General features: G+C 46.1%; 1 protein-coding gene across 4 annotated transcripts; it reads right to left on the reverse strand.

Annotated features, from left to right (window-relative positions):
* Positions 1-321: 321 nt before the first annotated feature.
* On the reverse strand, positions 322-26,187 carry LOC118533682 (cytochrome P450 4F2-like). 4 transcript variants are annotated; one of them, XM_036089073.2, is made up of 13 exons: positions 26,169-26,187; positions 25,481-25,679; positions 21,059-21,203; positions 19,327-19,380; positions 19,106-19,233; positions 17,565-17,686; positions 16,519-16,789; positions 16,111-16,177; positions 15,785-15,914; positions 3,779-3,912; positions 3,633-3,697; positions 3,386-3,468; positions 322-2,977 (listed from the first exon to the last, which is right to left on the reverse strand). In XM_036089073.2, exons 2-13 carry the CDS (start codon positions 25,676-25,678, stop codon positions 2,800-2,802), a joined length of 1,575 nt encoding a protein of 524 aa, XP_035944966.2. In that variant the 5' UTR covers position 25,679; positions 26,169-26,187; the 3' UTR covers positions 322-2,799. The 4 variants fall into 4 exon arrangements, with proteins under 4 accessions (XP_035944966.2, XP_035944968.2, XP_077910454.1 ...); XM_036089075.2 differs by having other exon boundaries at positions 26,147-26,176; XM_078054328.1 differs by lacking the exon at positions 19,327-19,380 and having other exon boundaries at positions 26,147-26,176.
* Between the last annotated feature and the right edge of the window lie 1,166 nt (positions 26,188-27,353).

Here is a 27,353-nt window from a genome sequence, read left to right on the forward strand (position 1 = left end):
GATGTTGCATTTTTTCATGTGCTTATTAGCCAGTAAAACAGCATTTTTAAACAGAAGATTACATGTAAATATAATACATTTAGATGTAAATAACATTGTTTTACTTGTATAAAGATTATATATATAAATAAGAGCTGGACGTATATGTGAGAAAATATGAACTGTGATTATTTTGACATGTGTGAATTATGGATATAAAAATGATTTTTATTTCTTACTTTTTCTTCTTTGTGTTTTCTCCTATGAAGACATATCATTTTGGGAATACGAACAATATTTTAGTTAAGAACTCGGCAAAGAAAAACACATGTGATTTTCAGCTTACAATATATTAAATATTTATTCATTTCATGTTGCAATGTTTCCTTCATATTTTGCAGTCTGTAAGCCTCCAGGGCCCCCAATCTGTGGGCCCCAGAAAGGTTTTGAGGTCCTAGACACTGTACCCCAAGGGGGTGCTCCTACAGCCTGAGAGGAAGGAGTCCAGGGGCAGCCACTGTTCCAGGTGCTGAAGGAAGCGGTTCAACTCCCCACCTCACTATTGGGATGCACATGATCTCCACCTCTTGAAACATTTAGGCAAAAATGAAGGCAGTTTCATGCCTCTCGAGGGGGAAAAAATCTTTTTTTTTTTTTTTTTTTCAGTTCCTAGCTTCAAGACCAGCTTGCCATCAAAGGCCCTTGGAGTTTCTCTGAGGTAACTATGGATATTTACAACTAACTGGGTCTTCTAATGTTAGTTTTCTTCAACAGAAGGTTGCCACATTTACCAATACTTAAATTTAACTTTTGTGACTAAAGCTTTTTAAATTTCAGAACGTGATGCAAAAAGATGACAGAAGGGAACAAATTAACCCTCACTGAGTACTGATGCTTACCAGATACTGACTCAGTGATGTTGCACATGCTTGCTTATGCAATCTCCCCATCAGTGTAATAAGGTGGCTATTACTGTATGGTAATGGAACAGAGGCTCAGAGAGATCAACAATTTTCCCAAACCCACACAGCTAGGAAATAGCAGACTGGGATTGTGATCTTGGTAATACAACTCCAAGGTGCGCTGGATCAGGGTCATCGGACCCTCACTGCATTTAGTTATCTGCCCCACCTTTCCTAAAGAGTGGTCTTGTCCTCTTAATCCAAGAGAGAGCTCCAGCTACCCACACCACCCCAAGAAACAGAAAAGAAGAAAGGGGAAACTCGACAGAGAATGTCCAGCTTTCTCTCCAGGAGAGTTTCCAGAATTACCAGGTACTCTTTAACTTTTCCACATGGGACAGGGCATACTCATTTAGCGAATCTAGTTTCAAGAAAAGCTTTCAAATACTATCTGTATTTCAGCCTGCCATGCACCTAACAAAAACCTAAGGATTACAGGAAGGCAAAAAGGAACGTCAGGATACACAGCAGTCTCTGACACCATCCATCCTGTTGACTACCAAAGCATCCAATGTGTACTCCTCTTCCTATACAAGGAACACCCCCAGGGGAGTCAACCTCAAAGTGCACCAGCTCCCTCCATTTAGCCCAGGTTCCAGGGTCTCTGGGTGATGTGCTGTCCTCTCCCTCAAGCCCTGATGTGAGCTGTTTTGTGGTCCAGGAACCTCTACACTTAAAGGCAATTTTCACCCTCAATACGTTCAAGAGTGGAGTAATAACTGGATCGTGACCATTAAAATTCCAACTGAGACTTCCTGTTCCCACTAATGGCAAGCTAGGTTACTTGGATTAAACTTTCAATTTTTAAAAAACAACTCTCACAGCTGGATACTTTTCCAATTTCTTAAATGAATACATGACCAGAAAAGATAGTAAAGAATTACAAAGACACCACTCAAATGAAACTAGAAGCCTAGAGCTAAATGAACATGAATTACACATTTGCCCTGGAGGCATTTCTCAAGTCAGGAAAATGTGAAGCTGTTTTGATGGCTTCATGGTCAGGGGAGAAAAATCAAGGCCTACAGTGATACGAGAAAGAGAAATTGTGAGAAGACCCTCCTTACATAAGTGGAGACCTCAAAAAGCTACACCCCTCAGAGTGAGAGGAGTAGAGGAGCCTGTAAGTGTGATCTCAACTAGAATTTAAACTGCCTTCCTGATCTTGGCCACCACAAGTCTTGAACTTCATTTAACATAATCTTCCATCAGCAAGGCTCCAAGACCTCCTCCTTAGAGAAAGCTACCTTCTTCAAATTCTACAAATCTTATTTCAAATATGATAACCAGTAGTCAGGCAAAGATAACCAGGCACACAAGAACGACGACCCTGCCAGTGAAAACCAGCAAAAACAACAGACTATATAACAGATACAGTGACTGCAACGATCACACAGGATAAAGTATATTTGCTTTGTTGAAGTAAACATAGTAACTATAGACATAGTGAAGGATCCTGAGGTAAGAGAAGTTTGGGTATATTAGATAGGAACAGAGGTCAGGCTGATCAGAGCGTAGTGCTACTATGGGTTCTCCTCTGTGACCCAGAGCCTCAAACATGCCCTTAAGTCAGTCCTTAACCCTGGTCCCTCTCTCGCTCAAACACCTCCCAAGGCTCCCTATTGCCTACAGGATAAACTCCTTGATTGGGCTCTGGTAGAACCAGCGATCAACATGGGGGCCTGTGGTCATCTGGAAAGGCTCTCAGGGTCTTGGGCCTCCTCTCCACCCCGCCTCGCCCACCCCTGCTGGCTCTCGATGAGGCTCTGGCAGAGGAGACTGCAAAGTTTCATTCCTGGGAATCCACAAAGCGAGGCGTGTAGGTTCTGGGTGGATCCCAAGCCAGCAGCTCGCAAGGTCACCGGGAGCCCGCGCTCAGCGGCTCCACGCGCAGCCGAAGTCCACCCTCTGCGCGCAGGATGAGCTCCGGCTTCCGGCGCGGCTCCTCCTCATCCGGCAGGAACCGGAAGCGCAGCAGCGTGAGCGCCAGGACCACCTTCATCTCGGTCATGGCGAACGTCTGCCCAATGCAGTTCCTGCGGGCGGAAGTGGCGGCTCTGACTCGCCAGGGACCCAGCAGGTCCCATCGCGCCCAGAACTTGGCCCGGGACCCCCAGCCCTGCCTGCAGGGATCCAGAAGTGGGCTAACCCATGCCTGGGACCCCCATGTGGGCTTGCCTATCCCCTGAGCTTGGCCCAGACCCCAGCCCTGAACTCAGGCCAGCGGACAGGGGGAAGGGGCTCTGCCCACACCGAGGAGCCCTTGTTAGACCCACGCAACCTCCACTCCCCAGACCCTTACCTCTAACCTCTGGAAGAGGGGAAAGAAGGAGAGCCATCCTCAATTTCCCCCCTTTCCTGCCCCCACAGCCATGTCTGGGTTCTAAGTCCCAGATCCCTGCCCTCACCACCACATTCCCACCTGGGATGCCCGCTGTGCTCACCTGGGCCCCGCGGAGAAGGGAATAAAAGCCAGGGGAGACCTCTTCTGGGGGATTTCTGGGTCGAAGCGGAAGGGATTGTATACCTGGGGGCAGACAGAGGCAGGGCTGCTGGGTGGGGTTTCTCAAGGTACCCAGACAACGCTAGAAAAGACAGCTGTGGATACAGTGGAGGGGGAGTGTCTGACTTCCCTGGTCAGGACCCCGCCCCCTGGTCGGGTCGCCGGGTGGAGAAGAGGGAGAGAAGCACCTCAGGGTCCGGCCAGATAGACGGGTTGTGATGAATCCCAAAGATGCTGATGACACAGGTGCTCCCTATGGGGGAGAAGAGAAACAGTCAGGATAAGGTCTCAGCGGATAGGACCACCACCCTCCTCCCCCTGATGCTGTGGACACCTTTGGGGATGACCCGGCCATCAGGGAGCCCGACGTCCTGGGTACAGCGGCGGGCAATGACTGTAACCGGGGGGTGCAGCCTCAGACTCTCCTTGATGCACATGGTCAGGAAGGGCAGCTGGGCCAGGTCGTCCCTAAGGAAGCCCCCCAACAATTATCCAGGGATCGAATCAAAGACTCCCCCAGCCCTCCTGCTGCCCCTGGAGACCCTCTCCCCATCTTGCTCTGACCCTCACTTCTATAACAAAATAAATTCCAGATGGGCCAAAAATTTAAGCATTGGAAAATCAAAATCACAAAAGTCACTAGAAGGAAATTTAACCTAGTATTTTTAGAAGCATTTCTGAGCAAAGCACAACACTCACAGGGTATCCTTAAAAGTGTTAATACATTTGCATAAGAAAGTTTTTTAAGGTATACAATTAGTTGAAAAGGAAAAAAATATATACTGGACTTAACAGGTTATTTGAACAAATAAGACCCACACTCTAAGGTGGAATGACCTAATATTATAAAGACGTAGATTCTTTGTAAGTTAATTGATATATTCAAGGCAATTCAGTAAAAATCTAGTTGTTCTTGTTTTTTTGAACTCAGTAATCTTACTCAATTTGAAAAAAATAAACTTCAAGAGCTATGTCAGGTATTAAGGAGGGCACGTATTGCATAGAGCACTGGATGTTATACACAAACAATGAATCATGGAACACTACATCAAAAACTAATGATGTAATGTATGGTGATTAACATAACATAATAAAGAAAAAAAGAGCTATGTCAATTTAAAAATAAAAGATCGAAGAAAGAGAATTCACCTACCAAATATTAAGACCTATTATAAAAGTATGGTAATATTAAAATAAAATAAATAAAATAACAGCATGGCACTGTTGCAAGAACAGGAAAACAGACCCATGGGACAGGATAGAGAGCTCAGAGACAGGCACATGAATAGTTGAAAACATAGCATCTGGTAAAGGATGGTAAAATCCCTCAAAAATGGATGGTTCAGACAACTGATGATGTGGAAATAAAAAGTACTGGATTATCATGCACTCTACAGGAAGATGGAGTCTTCTCTTATACTTGAAAGGTAAAACCATAAAGTTAAAAGAAGATATAACATAGAAGACATCTTTGTGACCTATGAGTAGGAAGGAATTCTTAAAACCCCCAAAACATAAAATGGAAGAGAAAAAAAAAAAAAAGGAAAACTATGCACAGAATTAAGGATTTCTGTTTAATAAAAGACACCTTGGACCAAATTAACATTCAGATGAGAGATTTACAGAAGATTATCTGCAATAAATATATGGATCTAGAACAATATCTTGAATATACAAGGACTTCCTGCAAATCAACAAGAGAGATGACAGGGACTCAAGAGATAAGCAGACAAAGGACATGATTTAAGAATTCATGGGAGCTCAAACTCAGAGATTTAAAACATGAAGAGAAGCTCAAAGTCGCCGGTTATGAGACAAATGGAAATTATCTAGTAATGAGATATTACCTCACATCTATTTGAGGGGAGAATTAACAAGATGGGTGATGGTGAGGATTAAGTAGCTGAGGCATGGGGTAGAGAGACCTCATGCGTTGATGGTGACAGTATGAACATGAGCAACCACTCTAAAAGGCATCAGTGTGGTCAAGGAAAGGCAATGTGTGTTTTACGACCTACCAACCTGGTTCTTGGGCATAGAACCCAGAGAAATTCTCAGATAGGTAGATAAAGACATGCACACCAAGATGTTCATTGCAGTAATGAGATGGAAGCCTCCTGGATATTCAGCTCTAAGGGATTGCAGAGGGAAATTCTATATGACAGTTCAAAGCAATAACCTAAATATAACATAGAACCAGGGATTTCTAATAAAGTCATAGTGCTATGTTTCTGAAAAAGGTAAGAGCCAGCAGGAGATCTGTGATATAACACATATCTGTGAATTTTAAAATACATCTACCCAAAACAACAAATTATGCAAATGAAAGGATTGAATGCTCTAGAATCATATTGGTGGAGTGCTGGAAGTAGAGAATTGGAATGAATGGGAATAAGTATGTATTGCACAAAAAAATGATGATAATTAGTCATGAATGAAGGGCCACGGTTAACTTCATCCTTGACACCTGATGCCCAAATAACTAACAGATTAAAACTGTCAAGAGTATTTTTCAAACTACCCAATCCAATCATAGTGTTCAAATGAAAAAAATAAAAATGCAAGAAAAAATGTAAATGCAAAGTAATGAGATAGAACCAACTTTATCAATTATGAAAATGTTTTTAATATGATAATGAAGACTGCTTAGTGCTTATGTATGAATATATAAATAGAACAGAATGGAGTCCAGAAATAAACCCTAATATATGAACAAATTTAGTTTATTGTAAAGCTGCTATTATTTAAAATCCTAAGACAAATACAAACTATGTATCAAATTCTGTTGAAATAATTAGCCATTTGGAGAAAGAAATAGATTCCTACTTCAGCACTTATACCAGTATGGATTTAATATGGAAGAAAGATTAAACGTAAGAAATAATAATAAAAATATTAAATAAAATTTAAGTTCAATAACATTTTTCAATAAATAAATCCATTAGAAGACAAACAAGTTTTATAGTTTAGCATTAGAGTGTGAAGAGCTTTTCCAAGCATTAAAAAAAAAAAAAACAGAAGCTATAAAAAAGCCAATAAGGAGCGCCTGCGTGGCTCAGTCAGTTAAGCGTCTGCCTTCGGCTCAGGTCATGATCCCACGGTCCTGGGATGGAGTCCCGCATCGGGCTCCCTGCTCAGTGGGAAGCCTGCTTCTCCCTCTCCCCTACTTGTGTTCCCTCTCTCACTGTTCTCTCTCTGTCAAATAAATAAACAAAATCTTAAAAAAAAAAAAAGCTAATAAATGTGATTACAAAGAAATGAATGAAAACCAAAATAAAGTCAAAAGACATCCTGGGAAAGAATTTTTGCAAAAAAGAAAAGAAATTAATTCTCTTTAAAGAGTCCTTATAAATCAGTAAGAAAAAAACAAAAAAACTCAAGGTAAAAAGGACAAATTACGCAAAATGATGCTTTGCAGAAAAAGAAATATTCATGGTTCATAAACATGTGAAAATAGTGCTCAGTTTTACCCATACTTAAAGTGATGTTCATTAGAATAACAAAGTATTATATTCACTTACCAGGTTGGCAAAAGTTGTAAAGTTTCATAACACACACTGTCAGTGAGGATGCGAGGAAATTGGCACTCTGAAAATCCGTTTGTAGGAGTCGATTTGCCAAGAGCTAATTAAATTATGAAAACTCAAATGGTCTTTGATTCAGCAACACCACTTCTAGAAATTTGTTCTGGAGAGACATCCACACATGTGAGCAAAAATCAGTGTACATGGATGTTTGCTACATCATGTTTATTATAGCAAAAGCTCCCAAACTACAAATGTCCATCGATAGGAACGTTTAGATAAATCATGGTACATCCATGTGATGGAATACTATACAGCTAACAAAAAGAAGGAAACAGGGCTCACTAGTCCTAACACACGCTGCAAGGTAAATCAGTACAGAGATGCTGAAAGGCAGTTCAGCAATATCTATCATAACTACAAATCTTCTCATAAATGTCCCCAACAGAGGGGTGAGATGAATAATTTATGCAATCCTATATCGCACTCAGAAAGGAGCTCTAAGACATAATATTGAGTGAAAAAAACAAGTGACTAAACGTGTGGGCATGTATTTCTATTAAACTATAACAATTATATAAATATATAACTCTAAGAATTTCAGAAAAGTCTGAAAGGACATATGACAAATTGATGCCCCTAGAGACCCCTCAGGAGACAGGGGATTGATGAGGTTTGGAGGGAGGGCAACAAAGATGAACCTAACTTCTCCATAGTGTTTCATTTTGTGCAAGAAAAAATAAAAAGTCTTCTTCCCATTATTGATTTTGTAATTCAAATTAATTTCTCAAAATTTGTATCCTGAAAAAAAAAATGAAAAGATCTGGAAATTATATTGTCAACGTGCATGCCTGAATGTTCTATGTATATTCTCAGTTGTAGAAAGAAAACTGAATGAGCAAAGAGATGGTGGACAGATACATGTGGGCATAGACTGAACATTGGAAGGACACAGGAAACTATCAAAGGTGGGGATGGGATTGGGGTGCTAGCATAAGACAGAGGCTTATGTGAAATAATAGAAAAGTTTAACCTTTTACTCATCTTGCAATATATATCAAATCCTTGTGTTGTACACCTTAAAGTTACACAGTAGTATATGTCAACTATATCTCAATAGAGCTGAGAAAGAAAAAAAGACAAAGGCTTATATCCATTGTAAACCAATTCATAATGTTTAAGTTTTTACCAAGTGTATAATTGTTTGAAGTTGGGAAAAGCACAAAAACACTTCTCCACTTCACAGAACTGCTCTGCTGAGCAAAGCCTTGAAGTTGAGGGCACTACCTCCAAAGTGTTCAGTCCAACATCTCCTCTGCATCCTTCAGCCCTTGGCTCCAAATCTGCCCCCTGGCCCCCAGGCTCCAGCTCATCACCTCCAGTTTTCCCCTGTAGCTACAGATATTTTTAATAAGAATATCTGACTTTTCAGAATTTGAATTGAGTGGGGAGGAGCAAGATGGTGGAGGAGTAGGAGACCTAAATTTCATTTGGTCCCAGGAATTCAGCCATATAGGGATCAAACCATTCTGAACACCTACGAACTCAACAGGAGATAAAAGAAAAGAATAGCAGCAACTCTCTGAACAGAAAAGCGACCACTTTCTGGAAGGGAGAAGCCAGGAGTTGGGAGTTTCCCCTCAATCACCATGCTGTGCTAATGGGAGGAGCTCTGGTCTCTTCTGATTTGTTTAGTGTATATTTTCCTGGGTCGTTGTTACCCTGTTAGCATTTTGTTCTCTCATTCATCTATTCTCCTCTGGACAAAATGACAAGACGGAAAAAATCACCTCAAAAAAATGAACAAGAGGTAGTACCATCTGCCAGGGACCTAATCAATACGGACATTAGTAAGATGTTGGAACTTGAGTTCAAAATGACGATTTTAAAGATACTAGCTGGGCTTGAAAAAAGCATGGAAAATATTAGAGAAACCCTTTCTGGAGAAATAAAAGAACTAAAATCTAACCAAGTCGAAATCAAAAAGGCTATTAATGAGGTGCAATCAAAAATGGAGGCTCTAGCCCTCAAAAGGAATGAGATCTTGCCATTTGCAATGACATGGATGGAACTGGAGGGTGTTATGCTGAGCGAAATAAGTCAATCAGAGAAAGACATGTATCATATGTCCTCACTGATATGAGGAATTCTTAATCTCAGGAAACAAACTGAGGGTTGCTGGAGTGGGGGGGGTGGGAGGGATGGGGTGGCTGGGTGATAGACATTGGGGAGGGTATGTGCTACGGTGAGCACTGTGAATTGTGCAAGACTGTTGAATCATAGATCTGTACCTCTGAAACAAATAATGCAATATATGTTAAGAAAAAAAAAGAAAAAGAAGAAGATAGCAGGAGGGGAAGAATGAAGGGGGGAAATCAGAGGGGGAGATGAACCATGAGAGACGATGGACTCTGAAAAACAAACTGAGGGTTCTAGAGGGGAGGGGGGTGGGAGGATGGGTTAGCCTGGTGATGGGTATTAAAGAGGGCACGTTCTGCAAGGAGCACTGGGTGTTATGCACAAACAATGAATCATGGAACACTACATCAAAAACTAATGATGTAATGTATGGTGATGAACATAACAATAGAAAATTTTTTAAAAATGGAGGCTCTAACTGCTAGGATAAATTAGGCAGAAGAGAGAATCAGTGATATAGAAGACCAAACGATGGAAAATAAAGAAGCTGAAAAAAAGAGAGATAAACAACTACTGGATCACGAGGGCAGAATTCAAGAGATAAGTGATACCATAAGATGAAACAATATTAGAATAATTGGGATCCCAGAAGAAGAAGAAAGAGAGAGAGGGACAGAAGGTATATTGGAGCAAATTATAGTAAAGAACTTCCCTAATTTGGGGAAAGAAACAGGCATCAAAATCCAGGAGGCACAGAGAAGCCCTCTCAAAATCAATAAAAATAGGTCAACACCCCAACATCTAATAGTAAAACTTACAAGTCTCAGAGACAAAGAGAAAATCCTGAAAGCAGCTCAGGACAAGAGATCTGTAACCTACAATGGTAGAAACATTAGATTGGCAACAGACCTATCCACAGAGACCTGGCAGGCCAGAAAGGACTGGCATGATATATTCAGAGCACTAAATGAGAAAAATATGCAGCCAAGAATACTATATCCAGCTAGGCTGTCATTGAAAATAGAAGGAGAGATAAAAAGCTTCCAGGCAAACAAAAACTAAAGGAATTTGCAAACACGAAACCAGCCCTACAAGAAATATTGAAAGGGGTCCTCTAAGCAAAGAGAGAGCCTAAAAGTAACATAGACCAGAAAGGAACACAGACAATATACAGTAACAGTCACCTTACAGGCAATACAATGGCACTAAATTCATATCTTTCAATAGCTACCCTGAATGTAAATGGGCTAAATGCCCCAATCAAAAGACACATGGTATCAGATTGGATAAAAAAATAAGATCCGCCAATATGCTGTCTGCAAGAGACTCATTTTAGACCCAAAGACACCCTCAGATTGAAAGTGAGGGGTTGGAAAACCATTTACCAAGCTAATGGACACCAAAAGAAAGCTGGGGTGGCAATCCTTATATCAGACAAATTAGATTTTAAACCAAAGACTATAATAAGAGATGAGGAAGGATACTATATCATACTTAAAGGGTCTATCCAACAAGAAGATCTGACAATTGTAAATATCTATGCCCCTAACATGGGAGCAGCCAATTATACAAGCCAATTAATAACAAAAGCAAAGAAACACATCGACAACAATACAATAATAGTGGGGGATTTTAACACCCCCCTCACTGAAATGGACAGATCATCTAAGCAAAAGATCAACAAGGAAATAAAGACTTTAAATGACACACTGGACCAAATGGACTTCACAGATATATTCAGAACATTCCATCCCAAAGCAACAAAATACACATTCTTCTCTAGTGCCCATGCAACATTCTCCAGAATAGATCACATCCTAGGTCACAAATCAGGTCTCAACTAGTACCAAAAGATTGGGATCATTCCCTGTGTATTTTCGGACCACTAGAACTCAATCATAAGAGGAAAGTCGGAAAGAACTCAAATACACGGAAGCTAAAGAGCATCCTACTAAAGAATGAATGGGTCAACCAGGAAATTAAAGAAGAATTAAAAAAATTCATGGAAACCAATGAAAATGAAAACACAACTGTTCAAAATCTTTGGGATGCAGCAAAGGCAGTCCTAAGAGGAAAGTATATAGAATACAAGCCTTTCTCAAGAAACAAGAAAGGTCTCAAATACACAACTTAACTCTACACCTAAAGGAGCTGGAGAAAGAAGAGCAAATAAAGCCTAAACCCAGCAGGAGAAGAGAAATAGTAAATATCAGAGCAGAAATCAATGAAATAGAAACCAAAAGAACAGTAGAACAGATCAAAGAAACTAGGAGCTGGTTCTTTGAAAGAATTAATAAGATTGATAAGCCCCTGGCCAGACTTATCAAAAAAGAGAAATGACCCAAATAAATAAAATCATGAATGAAAGAGGAGAGATCACAACCAACACCAAAGAAATACAAACAATTATAAGAACATACTATGAGCAACTATATGCCAGCAAATTAGATAATCTAGAAGAAATGGATGCATTCCTAGAGATGCATCAACTACCAAAACTGAACCAGGAAGAAATAGAAAACCTGAACAGACCTATAACCACTAAGGAAATTGAAGCAGTCATCAAAAATCTCCCAACAAACAAAAGCCCAGGGCCAGATGGCTTCCCAGGGGAATTCTATCAAACATTTAAAGAAGAATTAATACCTATTCTTCTGAAACTGTTCCAAAAAATAGAAACGGAAAGAAAACTTCCAAACTCGTTTTATGAGGCCACCATTACCTTGATCCCAAAACCAGACAAAGACCCTATCAAAAAGGAGAACTACAGACCAATATCCCTGATGAACATGGATGCAAAAATTCTCACCAAAATACTAGCCAATAGGATCCAACACGTGAATAGGATTATTCACCACGACCAAGTGGGATTTATTCCTGGGCTGCAAGGTTGGTTCAACATCTGCAAATCAATCAATATGATACAATACATTAATAAAAGAAAGAACAAGAACCATATGATCCTCTCAATAGATGCAGAAAAAGCATTTGACAAAGTACAGCATCCTTTCTTGATCAAAACTCTTCAGAGTATAAGGATAGAGGGTATGTACCTCAATATCATAAAAGCCACCTATGAAAAACCCACAGTGAATATCATTCTCAATGGGGAGAAACTGAGAGCTTTCCCCCTAAGGTCAGGAACACAGCAGGGATGTCCACTATCACCACTACTATTCAACATAGTATTAGAAGTCCTAGCCACAGCAATCAGTCAACAAAAAGAAATAAAAAGCATCCGAATCAGCAAAGAAGAAGTCAAACTCTCACTCTTTACAGATGATATGATACTTTATGTGGAAAACCCAAACGACTCCACCCCAAAACTGCTAGAACTCATACAGGAATTCAGTAAAGTGGCAGGATATAAAATCAATGCACAAAAATCAGTGGCATTCCTATACACCAACAACAAGACAGAAGAAAAAGAAATTAAGGAGTCGATCCCATTTACAATTGCACCCAAAACCATAAGATACCTAGGAATAAATCTAACCAAAGAGGCAAAGGATCTGTACTCAGAAAATTATAAAATACTCATGAAAGAAATTGAGGAAGACACAAAGAAATGGAAAAACGTTCCATGCTCATGGATTGGAAGAACAAATATTGTGAAGATGTCGATGCTACCTAGAGCCATCTACACATTTAATGCAATCCCTATCAAAATATCATCCACTTTTTTCAAAGAAATGGAACAAATAATCCTAAAATTTGTATGGAACCAGAAAAGACCCCAAATAGCCAGAGGAATGTTGAAAAAGAAAAGCAAAGCTGGTGGCATCACAAGTCCGGACTTCAAGCTCTATTACAAAGCTGTCATCATCAAGACAGTATGGTACTGGCACAAAAACAGACACATAGATCAATGGAACAGAATAGAGAGCCCAGAAATGGACCCTCAGCTCTGTGGTCAACTAATCTTCGACAAAGGAGGAAAGAATGTCCAATGGAAAAAAGACAAGTCTCTTCAACAAATGGTGTTGGGAAAATTGGACAGCCACCTGCAGAAGAGTGAAACTGGACCATTTCCTTACACCACACACAAAAATAGACTCAAAATGAAAGACCTAAATGTGAGACAGGAGTCCATCAAAATCCTAGAGGAGAACACAGGCAGCAACCTCTTCGACCTCAGCCGCAGCAACCTCTTCCTAGAAACATCGCCAAAGGCAAGGGAAACAAGGGCAAAAATGAACTATTGGGACTTCATCAAGATAAAAAGCTTTTGCACAGCAAAAGAAAGAGTCAACAAAACCAAAAGACAACCGACAGAATGGGAGAAGATATTTGCAAATGACATATCAGATAAAGAGCTAGTAACCAAAATCTATAAAGAACTTCTCAAACTCAACACCCAAAGAACAAATGATCCGATCAAGAAATGGGCAGAAGATATGAACAGACATTTTTCCAAAGAAGACATCCAAATGGCCAACAGACACATGAAAAAGTGCTCAACATCGCTCGGCATCAGGGAAATCCAAATCAAAACCTCAATGAGATACCACCTCACACCAGTCAGAATGGCTAAAATTAACAAGTCAGGAAATGACAGATGTTGGCGGGGATGCGGAGAAAGGGGAACGCTCCTGCACTGTTGGTGGGAATGCAAGCTGGTGCACCCACTCTGGAAAACAGTATGGAGGTTCCTCAAAAAGTTGAAAATAGAGCTACCCTACGACCCAGCAATTGCACTACTGGGTATTTACCCCAAAGATACAAATGTAGGGATCCGAAGGGGTACATGCACCCCAATGTTTATAGCAGCAATGTCCACAATAGCCAAACTGTGGAAAGAGCCAAGATGTCCATCGACAGATGAATGGATAAAGAAGATGTAGTATATATATATACGATGGAATATCATGCAGCCATCAAAACGAATGAGATCTTGTCATTTGCAATGATGTGGATGGAACTGGAGGGTGTTATGCTGAGTGAAATAAGTCAATCAGAGAAAGACATGTATCATATGATCTCACTGAAATGAGGAATTCTTAATCTCAGGAAACAAACTGAGGGTTGCTGGAGTGGGGGTTGGGGTGGGAGGAATGGGGTGGCTGGGTGATAGACATTGGGGAGGGTATGTGCTATGGTGAACGCTGTGAATTGTGTAAGACTGTTGAATCACAGACCTGTACCTCTGAAACAAATAATACATTATATGTTAAAAAAAGAAGAGTGTAGGAAGGAAACATGAAGGGGGGGAAATTGGAGGGAGAGACGAACCATGAGAGACTATGGACTCTAAGAAACAAACTGAGGGCTCTAGAGGGGAGGGGGTTGGGGGAATGGGTTAGCCTGGTGATGGGTATTAAAGAGGGTACATTCTGCATGGGGCACTGGGTGTTATACGCAAACAATGAATCATGGAACACTACAGCAAAAACTAATGATATAATGTATGATGATCAACATAACATAATAAAATTTTAAAAAAAAAGAATATCTGACTTTTCTCTCCTCTGCACAAACATCTCCCATGGCTCCCCATTGCCCTCCTATGTTAGTCATGAATCTCCCTTCAAAGAAGAACTTGCTGTCCAGCTGCAAGGAGTGCAGTTGGCTGACAGCTTCCACTTACAGGGTCCCTGGGCTCCGTGGCAGCATTCAAGCCAAGCCCATGCTTTCTTAGGCAGCTCCCAGCCAATGATACGGCAGGGTGGGCCCCCACTTCCTGACCATTTCTGCCCAATGTAAGGCTCCCTGGCAGCATCCCTGCCCACTTTTATCTTTTATCCAATATTGGCTTCCCAGAGAACTTGAACTGACACCTTTAGAAGGTCTTCATATGGCTTTCAAAGCATTCGCAGAAGGACTTCCATTACCAGCTCTAGCCTCGCTGGGACCCCTCTGATTCTTTACGCTGTAAATTTCATGAAGAGCCAGCCAACTTTTACCTCCTCCCAAACATGCCAGGCTCACTCCTCCATGCCTCCATCCTGGCCTTTGCACAAGGTATCCCCAAGGCTTGGAGCACTGTCCACTACCCAAAACCAGAGTGGTGAATTCATATCTGCTGCTTCACTACCCAGCCTCACCCACCTTCTTTCCTAACTGCCCCAGCCTTGCCCAGGTAAGACTCGAATGGGACTGGACATGGAGTTGGGAGAGGGCAAGCAGTGTGGACACGTTTACTGAACAAAGAGATGGGTAATTTTTCACCCCCCAAAACCTCTTGTGACTCCCTGCAATAGATTTTTAGGTGGGAATTAGATATAAGAGCAAAAATTAAAGGGAGTAAGGATCTTTGGGGAAAGCGTGCAACTTCAGACAGAAAAGCAAGGGTGGGGAGAAGTTCATTTACTGAACACATGCTGGATGGCATCTGTTCTAAACACATTGTCACAGTTCACCAAGCAGCCCTGTAGAAGAGATTCCCTGCCCCACCCCCACTTACAGAGGAGAAAAGTGGTATTCAGAAAAGGGAACTGATTTTATTAAAGTCACATAGCAAGTAAGCAGGGCAATAAATATGGACACTCAGATCTTTCTGTTGCATAAGCCTGCAAGCTTTCCCTGCTCTCCAGGCTGTGTGCCAGCCTGCCTCTAGGCTCTGCTCCTATTCCCAGGAAACAATAATGACAGAATTAACAAAAAGTTATTTCCTCTCCCCAGCTTGGGAGCAGAGCAAATGAGAGGTTCAGGAACAAACCATGATGACCTGCACTCACCATTCAATCTCTTGAGGCTCACGGTCCCTCAGGAGCTCTTGCACCTCCTGCCGACAGCGTTCCTGGTATTCTGGGTGCTTTGCAAGGTTGTACAGGACCCAGGAGAGGCCACTGGCTGTGGTGTCATGGCCTGAGAGGCAGCCAGACAGGCTTGTATCTCTGGGCTTGTTCAGCACCAGAGGGTGGACAGCGCCTTTACTTAAGGCCCTCAAGGGTGGATGGGGAGGATGGGGTGGGATGGGGTGGTCCAGGGCCTACCTACCAAGTTCCTGGGATTGGACATACCCCTGCCCACCCCCCCCATAGTCCCACACTGGGATGCTCACCCTCAAACATGAAGGTATCAGCCTCAGCTCGGATGTCCTCATCTGACAATTGTTTTCCATCTTCATCCTGGACAAAGGGCAAGACCTCTTGAATCACACCAGCTCTGAGGGTGTCTAAGTCTAATCTGAAACAGTCCCTCAGGCTCCATCAACAAAGCAGGATCTGTCCCTCATCATCTCTAGAGCCCACCCCACAGGTCTCCTCCCTGGTCTTCAGCCTTTTATTTATCCCTTTCAGGCAGCCTTCTACAGAGTCATGTCTAAAACATATCCCTGACCCATCTCTCCCTTCCTCAAGCACCTCCCATGGTTGCCCAGTACCCTGCGGGTCAAGTCCAAGTTCTTCCATGTGACATTTGAAGTCAAGGTCCATTCTATCTCTTGAATTCTGATCCCAGGGAAGCCCACCTTGGCCAGCAGGAGCACATCAATGAAGTCCAAAGTCTTGGCCTTAGCCTTGGCCTTGAGGAAGTCATGGGAACCTCCACTAATGAGGGCACGGCGCCGCTCCTGGATGACAGCATCTGTGAAGTTGTGCACCAGGTTGCAGGCCCTGCGGAAGCGCCACCCATTGGGGGTGAGATTGTACAGGAAGTCCATGTGCAGGAAGATCTGCTCCTGCCGTTTCACCACAAGGGCACTGAGCTCCAAGATGGCAGCAATATATTCACTGGGACTCCTGCAGGGCCAAGACAGAGAGAACCTTAAGAAACAGCTTCTTAACCCACATGAAACCCTAAGAGCACCTTCCAACCAGAAACCCAGAAGCCCTGTGGCACATGCTTTGCTCATCATAGCCCCCTGGACTTTATTCACAACAGAGTGTTCTCCAGGCATGCTTCTCCCTCTACATCCCACCTTTATGAACAGCCTTATGTCCCAGACCCCAGGGCAGAGCTTGGGCATCATGCTCGTCTCCTCTCTTTCCTACACAATATCTGACCCTGCCCATTCTTTCTTAGTTTCTCCCAAATCTGCCCCATTTTCTCCAACAAATTCAAGCCTTCTCCTCTCCATGGTCTCCCTGAATTCTGTGTCTATATGACAGCTGGTCTTCTTTAGAGTCAGATGTCCAAGAACAGCTTTGACCATGACCCTCATCTATTCAAACACCTTCCATGCCTCCCTGGAAACCTCAGGATAAAGTTCATATGCCTTTGTCTGGATTTTGAATGTCCTTAAGATAAAGCCCCTGCCAAGCCCTCCAACCTCATTCCCAAGGTGGCTCCTCACTGCGGCACATGCTTTGCTCATTGTGGCCCCATGACCTTTATCAAACATTTCTGCCTACCTGAAAGGATCACTCTTTCTCTTTCCCTTCCTTGTCCTTCAATGTCTAGCTCTGATCCATCTCCTCCAGGAAGTCCCCTCTGATTGTGCTGACCAGTCCTCCATTCCCCATCTACTCCCTTGGGTCTATGGCTCATGTCCCCATGCCCAGGGCAGAGACTCACTCCTGGCAATTGCTGTCAAAACTGAAGACACATTTTTGCAGACTGTCCAGGGTCATGAGGCTGATGTGCTCAAACATGTCTAGATGGGTGCTGCCTTCCAAGGCCAGGCACTGCCACTTGGCCTGGACAGAGAAAGGGGCAAATCCGGGGTTGGGACCTGCCTCCCCTGAGGTCCTCCTCAGCCCCAACCACCAAGATGGACTCCCCCAGACCCAGCCTCCTGATCCTCCACCCCAGGTACCCATCTCCAGGAAGGACCAGGCTTGGGTGGGAGTAGAAACTGTTACTATTAAGAACCCATTTAAAAAAAAAAAAAAAAGACCCCATGGCTAGGAGTCAGGAGACCTGAGTTCAAATCCTGGCTCTGCCTCCTATACTCTGTGTGCTCTTGGTCAACTCATTGTCTTCCTCCTGTCAAAGCTAATTGGGATCTACCTGTCAAAGCTTCAGTAAGAGTTAAGATGACTTGCTTTGGTGTCAGACAAATCAGGTTGGAATCCCAGCTCCACTTATTAGCTCACTTGCTAGCTGAACATGGGCAAGCTCTCTAACCTCTCTCAGCCTCAATTTCATCACCTGTAATGAGGCAATAATAATCATCTCTACCTCATATGGTTGTGAAAATTAAATTAGACAACATATGCAATAGAACTGGTGCATTATTTCTGGTATACAGCAAGTGCTGAATAACTGTTAGCTATCATCCTCATCTTCATCATTATCATAGTGGTAGGTGACTGCTGCAAAAATGTCCCCATTCCTTTGTCCCTCCCTATACCTTCACCCTTTGCAATGAGGTTTTGCAGGTCTTCCATTAGGAGGTAGAACCTCTTTCTCCAGCTCTTGAGCTGGATGTGGGACTTGTTTGGCCAACAGAAGAAGGTGGAGGTCATAGTTGCCTGTTCTGAAATTAGGATTCAAGAGGTACTGCATGTTTCTCTTCTTTCTCTTGGAGCCTCCACCATGTGATCAAGCTCAGGCTAGCCTACTGGAGGATGAGGGACAAATGCAGGAATCCAGTTGTTCCACCAAAGCCATCCTCGACCAGTGCCCCAAACGTGCCACAGAGCTGAGCCTGGACGAGCAGAGCTGTCTCCCAAACCCACCCATGACCACAGACATGTGAGTGATTCCAGCCAGGATAAGAACTATTCTACTGACTCATCATCTTGGGAGCAACAACAAACACTCATTCTTTCAAACCAGTGAATTTTAAGGTGGAATGCTATGCAGAAAGAGCTATTATACAATCTTCATCATTAGTGTCTTGAATTTTACAGAGTTTCAGTGAGGCAGACTAGAAACTAAAACCTTCTGAGCACCTACTATGTGCCAGGATCATGATTCCATTACATCATCTTGACCACCCTTTATGAAGGGCTCATCCCCCCCCATTTTACAGATGGGGAAACTGAGGCTTAAACGGGAAAAGGAATGGCCCTAAAGCCATCCAGCCAAACCAGGACTCCAGATCATATGTGTCTGAGGCTACTCCCCTTTTCCCAAAGCTCCAGCTGGGACCCTGGATTTAAGGAACTCACATGCATGATGCCTGCGCTTTTGTTGAAAATCTTCACGTAGGGTTTCAAGATTTCAAAATGGAAGGCAGGTGTCAGCAAGCAGCGGTGGTGGCTCCACTTGTCACCAGCACTCAGCAGGAGCCCATCCCCTAGTAGAGGCAGTCACAAGGAATGGACAAGGGCAGTGCCTTCCCCCGAGACCCCAAGGTTGTCCCCAACCCCCTTCACCCGCAGTTACTCACCCAGCCAGGGCTTCAGGAGGTTGTAGAAAAACATATCCTTGGGTATGATGGTGGCTGACACAAGAGATAGACCATCAGGGGCCATGGAGAAGAGGTGGGGAGGGGTTTTTTGTTGGGAGGTGGAGGATCCCAATCAGGGTTCTGCATACCCCCTTTAAGCCCAGCATAGCAGGAATGGGAACAAGGGCAGAGAAAACAGAGAGGAGTGGGTGGATGAAGGGGGACCAGACCAGGCTGCAGCACAGAGCAGAGCAAAGGCAGAGCCTGCAGACACACTTAGATGTACTTAGATGCACCCTAACATGGCACAACATACCCCAACATGCCTTGACATGGCTCCTACCTGGTCCAACACATTCAAAACACCCGAACACAAATCAGCACTCTACAAAATGCCTTTACAGCGACCTAGGACGCCTCATCTGTCCCAGAGCCCCCTGACATTTCCTGCAACAGTTGACATGACCACACCATGTGTTAGGGCTATGTCCTGACATGTCCTGACATGAAACAACATGCATAACACACATTGACAGGACACAACATGCTCTGACATGGACCCAAAGACAATCTGACACGACCTCAGTGTGTCCTACAGATGGTCCCAGACAGGACTTAAAGGTCCCATTAATGTCCCAGACATGGCCCAGGAGTGACTTAGCCTTCCTCGGTATCCCCTTCCACCCCATACTGGCCATTAAGTACTTAGGTAAGGGGTTCCTATGCCCTTAAAGAGACCAAAGGATGCTGCCACCCTCAGATGCTGAGCCCCATCCACCACAAAGAGCTGCCACTGCTCCCTTGTGCCTCTAGACCAGCCCCCCAGGGCCAACCAGACACAGTTGACCAACCTGAGGTCTGGTAGATCTTCCCCCACAATACTCTGGCCATCTTCACACCCCAAATCCCTTTCCAGCTTAGGGTCCCTCCCAGCAGAGGCAGCTAGAGCAGCCAAGAACACACAGAAGAGGGAAGCTTCAGCATACTATGTGGCCTTCAGAACTTATTATGCCCCCTGAGCCTTGGTTTCCTCACCCAGGAAATGCCAACCTAGCAGGGATGCTGGTGGATGGACATCTGTGGTATCTACTTGCCCAGCATTCATCCCCTTCTGGAACTAGCATCTTGTTCCTCCTCCACTCTCAATCCAAGTAGTTAGGAGAGTGGCCATGCCACCCCATCCTCTGTTCCAGAGCTGAGCATATGACCCTAAGCCTCAGCAATCAAGTCTCAGTGACTAGAGGAAGAATTGGTCCCTGTGACCCAGGCCAGGCCAATGTAAAGGAATCCTGCAACTTTTTCTGGGTCTGCAGAGAATGAGCTCACATTTCCATGGGAGCTGAGCTTCTTGGACTCATCTTTATCAGCATGAGAGTGAAGCTGTCAGAGAGGAACACAGAGCTACAAGATGAAGACAGATTCCCAATGGCATTCTTTGAAGACCTGGATCCAACCATGTCAACCATGCCTGAAGACAACATTTTTTTCAATTTTTCAGTCAACAGATTCACTTTCTTTACTTAGACCAACAGTGTTGAACTTCCACCACTCAAAACTGAAAGGGACTGGCAACCAGAGAGAGCCAGGGACCTGCCCAGAGTCATCCAGCAGGTTAATGGCAGGTCTCCGTCAACATTGCCCATTTCCCTGCTCAACTTGGTCTGTCCAGGAGTGGGAAGGACTGGGAGCAGGGGCAGGGGAGTGGCTAGGTTGGGGCTCCTGGGAGAGATACCTGGTGCCTGGAGCAGGGGAGCAACAAAGGTAGGGTGGACGAGTCGCAGCACAGGGTAGAAGGGCCCAATCCACCAGAGGTGAACATCACGGAAGTGGTGGCCCAGATCCTCTATCATCCGCAAGCCTTCCTCATTGCTCTTCACCTGTGGATGGCAGGGCCGGGAAAGGATGGGTGGGGGGATGAGGCCAGGTCAAGCAGGAGAACCAAGAAGCTCACAACTGCCCACTGCAACCCTCCACCCACCACACCCCCTCCCCCACTTCCCCCTTCTGCCCGCATTATTAGTCTATACTTCTATATCTCACTAAGTCAGCTTCCTTCTGTTGGTCTGTTGGTCTTTCAGGTGTCTATCTATCTATAAGTCTCTCCCTGTCCCCTCACTCTCTTCATCTGTTTCTTTAGGTAGTTGATAGATAGCTAGACGATGATAGCTAGGTGATAGATAGATAGATAGATAGATAGATAGATAGATAGATAGATGATAGATAGATAGATAGATAGGCAGATAGATAATGGATGAATGGAAAATGGATGGATGGATGGATGGATGGATGGATGGATGGATGGCTGAATGAATGGGTGGATGGGTGGACGGATGGATGGGTGGATGGCTGGATGAGTGGATGGATGGATGGATGGATGGATAAAGGACAGATGGAGAGAAATGAGAGATGGATGGATTGATGATAGACAGATTATATGTGTTTGCATCTGTTTATGTGTATGTTTCTTTTACACTCTCTGTATGGCCTCTCTCTCCCTCACTTTTTCTCTGTATCTCCCTCTTTCTTCAGCCCTATTTCTCTCTCCATCTCTCCTACTCCCTGAGTCTGTGCCTCCTCACCTCCACACCCTCCATGGCTCCTCAGAGCCCTCAGAATAAATCCCCTGGCCCTGCTGGCTCTGCTGTCCCCTCCACCTTTTCCCCTGCCTCTCATCAACATTGCTCTCACTGCACTGAACTCCTTGTTGCTCAAAAACCAGGTGCTCACTCTGTCCCCTCCAGGCCTTTGAGTGGGCTCTTCCTCTCCACAGCATATACTTTATCTTTTTTTCTTAAAAAAAAAATTCCTACCCATCATTCCAAACCCACTTCAAACGACTCCTCCTCCAAGAAGTCTTCCAGCCTGCCCTAACAGCAGAGGCCTTGCTTCCCCCTGGGTTCCCCCAGCCCCTATCTCTCCCTCAGACCCACTCTGACCACACAGAATTAGGGTTGTCTCTAGTTCTACATGCCCAAGATTGGGGTTCCTCCAGGACAGAGCCTGGGGCTGAGTCTCTCCAAGCATCCTGAAGCAGTGTGCAGAAAGAAAGAAATGACCAAGGGCACCCGAGAGCAGGAAGGGCCTTGGGATCTACAGAAGCTTGGTAAGGAGGGGCTTGCGGCCCCCAGGTGCTACTACAGGGCCCACCACCATGTATTCCAGGTGGGTACCTGTGGCATGGTGACAGATCAGGCAATGTCAGGATTGCAAAAAATAGTGAGAGCCCATGCAGAACATAAATCCCTGGGGCTAGGTGGCCACCAGCTGAGTTATGACCCTTAAGCCCTGCTCCGGGGGGCAGGGGGCCTACAAGCAAGAAAGGGGCCGTGACCTCCCCAGAAGGAACCATGGCAGATCCCCCTGCAGCCTCTACAGTGCACAGGGTGTCCAGATTCTGCATGGATGGAGGGAATCTCTGCTTCCTCCTGCTCCTTCCCTCTGGGGACAGGAGGGTCCTGGAGGCCTCTCCACGTCCCAAGGGTACATCCAGGTCACAGGGAGAAGACATGCTCTCTGCCCACAGAGAGGCCGACCTTGGTTTGAGAAGTCAGATTTTTCTTCTCCTGGGAGTGGTTCCAAACTCAGCGAGGTCCCCATGGGGGAGGTTTGTGGTCAGCAGGGTGGTCTCAGGACTTCTACCGGGGCTCATTCCCACACCCTGTCATGTCTTGGCCAGTGTACATAGCCCCCAGTTCCTCACATGGTGAAGGGTCTGCAGACCTTCCAGCCCTGGCAGACCCCAGGGGACAGATGTGAACTCTGCTCATCAGTCAAGAGAGCAGCTCCCACCTATGAGCCCCTACTGCCTGCCAGGCTGTGCATAGAACATCCTGTCTGTCTATCTGTCTGTCTATCTATCTATCTATCTATCTATCTATCATCTATCTATCTATCTATCTCTTTCTACCTATCTCCCCTATACCTATGGACTCTCCCATCAGTCATGCCATTTACAAATGAAGAAACCAAGGCCACGTGCCCCAAAAGGAGAAATGGGGGCATGGTTAGTTCCTGGGGACGCATCCTCTCCAGTCCCTCTCCATCCCTCCAGGATGCCCCATGCTGGCCTGACAAAAACTCCCAGGGGTTCCAGACAGGTGAACAGAAGGCGTTTTCACCTTTTTGACTGCCCCCTGATCCCCAAGGACCCTGGGACACTTGATGAGTTTGGCCCAGACAGGGAGAGTGACTCAGCTGACGTCACGCACACAGCGAGAGGGACTAGCAGAGAGAAGAGGACCCAGACCAGTTTCCATAGCCAAGCCCTTAGAGGGGGGCGTAGAACTGCAGTAACTTGATAACATTCTTGTTACTTCCAGGGCTTGATGAGAAATTTCCAAGACCTAGAATTTTAAGCAACCTTCAGGATGATCTTGGGACATCCTGTTCTGTAATGAGCTGGTCTGCAGGAGCGGAGGGGAGGAGCTGGATGCCCATCCCTTTGGCATTGGATGACTAAGAGAGTGATGGTAAGTTCACCCAAACCTAGGACATGGCCTCCACCATGACACCATCAAACATTTATTAAGGGCCAACTCTACGCAGCTCCTGAGCTGGGCATTATAGATATGTCCGTTCCCCAGTGCTACTGTCTAGTGGGAGAGAGAGGTAATTCACTAATAATTGGACAAGTAACTGTTTAAGCTTAAGCAGGACCAAGTCAGAGGTCCAGGTCTAGTGGGGGAAGTCAAGGGAGGCTTGGAGAAGTTACACTTGAGCTTAAAAAATGGGATGAAAAGGAGGGATCAACCCAGTAGCTGCAGGAAGGGAAGCCCTTCCTGGCAAAGGAGCAGCACGAGCGAAGCCCCTGAGGTAGAAAGGGTTTGGCTCTTTGAGGAAAGAAGCAGGAGCTTGGAGTATCTAGGGTATGCAGTGGGCCTGACAACACGTAGTCTCTATGTTCAGAATGATGGGCAGTCTTATAGAATGGTTTTCAGCCAAATAGAGGTGTAAACAAAAGCTAAATTTCAGAAAAATGTCTCCAGGGCTCAAGAGAGAAAGGACGACAGGGGACAAGAGTGGCAATGAGGAGCCTGAGGAGTCGGAGAGAGGGCTTCCTGGAGAAAGATACCAGTGGATGTGGCAGGAGAAGTAGCAGGAGATTGCAGAGAAGGGACAGGTTGAGGAGAGGCTGTGGAAGCAGTACGTCTGGTCGTGCTGAAGGACCAGACTGCAGGAGAGAAAAGAGGGGGGTCAGGGGCCCCAAAGTGTGGGAAGTGGGCAAAGGAAGGGTGGACAAGATGGAGGGTGGGGCAGGACTGGGAAGGGAACCTGAGTTCGGATTTTGACTTGGTGGAATGAGGTGTTTAGGAGACCCCACCTGAGGAGGGGAGGCTGGGACTTGAACTTGTAATTCACTTGTGGAAGAAGTCCATGTGGCCCACTTAGGGAGTCAGATCCTAGGGTAAGGTGATGGCCTTGGGAGCCAGAGAAGAGGGAAGGAGGGTTAGAACCCTGAGGGCTCCCCACATGGAAAGGTGGGGTGAAGGAGGAGCCCAGTGGAGCCCAGTGGAGGGCGGTGTGCTAGAATGCTAAAACCCAGAGAACAAGGAGGTTCAGGACCAGTCAGCGGTCAGCAAAGCCAGATTGCTTCTGGGTGGGGATGAGGTCCTGGTCATCTCGTGCAAGCACGACGGGGGTGGGAACCAGGCTGCAGCAGGTGAAGATTGGCCAAATGGGGGCAATAAATGAAATAAGTCTGGCCATTAAGGTCAAGGCCAGAGTGATTCCTTCTGAAAGGGGAAGTGGTCAACTTTTATCCAAGTTGAGCAATGGGGCCCATTGATATACCTTGGGGGTGGAAGGCAAGATTACATAAGGAGGAAGGGGAGGAAAAGGACAGACAGCCCACACCTCTCCTCCAGCCCAGCTGTGCCCCCATGGCGGGAGGGGAGGGCAGAAGTCATAGCTGATTCCTGTGGGGAAGCCAAAGCCCAGACAGGAGCACCTGCTGGCCTGAGGCCAACAAAAATGGGCCAGGCAGGGAGTGAACCCTAGACAGTGGCCCTGGGGAGACTGTGGGGGCACCGGGGGACCCGTCTCATGCAGCCCTTCACTGCGTCCTAGACTCCAGCCCAACCCCTGATCCCCACTCCCGGCCCCTCAGGAAGTCCATCCACACTGATACCCCAGACCATGTCCCACCCACACTCACCAGGCCCACGTGACCCCAAAACCAGCTCCGTTTTGGGGGCTGCGGGAAACACCGGAGGCGGCAGCAGATGTCATGCAAGCGGTGGCTCCAGGCCAGGATGCGGGCCAGCAGCCAGGTGGCCCCGGCCAGCAACAGGAGCAGCCATAGGGAGGCAGCCAGCTGCCCCAGGCCCAGGCAGGACAGGCTCCAATGTGACATCCTGGGGCACAGGGGACAGAGGGGGAGCTCCTGAGACCCAGCTGTGGGGCAGAAAGTGAGCTCCCTGGACTGCTCACAAACGGGGCGGGGGGGGGGGGGGGGGGGCCAGGATGGGAGGGACAGGGACAGGGAGGGGCAGGGAAGGTGAGTGCGGGGCACTGGGCAAATGGGGGCTCCAAGGGGGGAGGTGAACACGGGGAATTCCACAGGAAGAGGAAGAAGGAGAGACAGAGGTGGAGGAGGGAGAAGAAAGACAGAGAGAGAAACTTATGAAAAAACACCCAAACTCAGTCAGTGGGAGGTTGCCAGGAGATCCGGTTACAAGGAAAGAACCAACCCCCAGCCAGCCGGATTCCTGGAGCCATTTCTGCCTGGGGCAGTGCTCCCTCCCTCCCCCCACAAGACAGTGCTCTCCCCCCACCCCCGCTCCAGACAGGAACACTCAGCCTTGCCAGCCCAGCGGGTCACCTTCCACACGAGCTCTACACACCTCCTCCGGCTGGTCTTTTTCCCCGGCCCCTGACCTTTGAACTGGGGGAGGCTGGGCTTGGCTGGGTCGGCCAATGGCAGCATGTCTGTCTGCCACCTCCCCACCTGGCAGCCGCCCCAGACCTGAGAACGGAGCCAGCGGGATACACAAAGAAACCAGTCCAGGGTCACACAGAACTCAGCACCTCCCACGTGGGGTGGGGGGTTTAGTTGAGGGATGGGCAAAGATGATTCCGGGCCCCCAAGTTAACAGCCTCCCTGCCCTTTCAAAGCTGGGGTTGTGGCAGGTAAAAACTTGCACTTGAGAGTTCAGGTGCCATGGGAACAGGATCAGGCCAGCCTCCTCCCAATACATCTCTGGGTTTCCCCTCGATGTGTGAGTCAGGAGGGTGGTTTGTACTATTTCTCAGCAGAGAATCAGGAAGCCTCTGGCCTCTGGACTGCACACGCCCGCAGGAGTTCAAGTCCTGCCTCCAAGCAGCCCAGGGCCTCGGTTGAGACCTGACTGCTGGGGGCAGGAGCAAAGAAACGGGCCTGGCTGGGGATTACCTGCATCAGATTCAGGGAGTAAGGGGTCCAGTCTGAAGAGGGCACCTGGGGGTGAGGAGGTAAGCCTGCAGGGGCCAGGGGCCAGGAGAGGGCAGGGCCCAGACAGAGGAAGCAGAGCTGGGAGACCCTGCATGGAGTTCGGCCCCACCCTGGCTGTGACTATGGGCTGTGACAGGCCCCTGTGGGCTCAGTCTTGCCATCTGAGAAATGGGATGCCAGATGAGGACCTGAGAGGGGGCACATCTTGTCCAGATCCTGTCCTGAGTTTCCCTGTGATGTGATCTCAGCCCCTCATGAGGTCTTCCCATGTCAGTCTCTAAGATGAGGGTGAGTTTGAAGGATGGACCCGCTGAGCAAGAGAACTGGAACAGACATTTTTCCTGCAATGACAGGATGCTGGGGAAATGCATTTCCTCTCCCGGACCCACACGTTCCTTCTAGCCCCGCCTGATCCAGCCGCAGGTGGCTGCTTGAAGCCCTCAGCAAGCTGAGGGACACTGCCCTAGATACTCCTCCTCTGCGGCCAGATCGGTCTGAGGAAGAGCAGGAAGAAAGAGGAGGAAAGAGAGGTCCAGGAAGGCGCTCTAACTCCTTGAGCCACACAGCGAAGTCATTCAACTTGACAGCACCGGTGAAT

The sequence above is a fragment of the Halichoerus grypus genome, chromosome 1 (genome assembly GCF_964656455.1).
Source record: "Halichoerus grypus chromosome 1, mHalGry1.hap1.1, whole genome shotgun sequence".
Classification (NCBI taxonomy): domain Eukaryota; kingdom Metazoa; phylum Chordata; class Mammalia; order Carnivora; family Phocidae; genus Halichoerus; species Halichoerus grypus.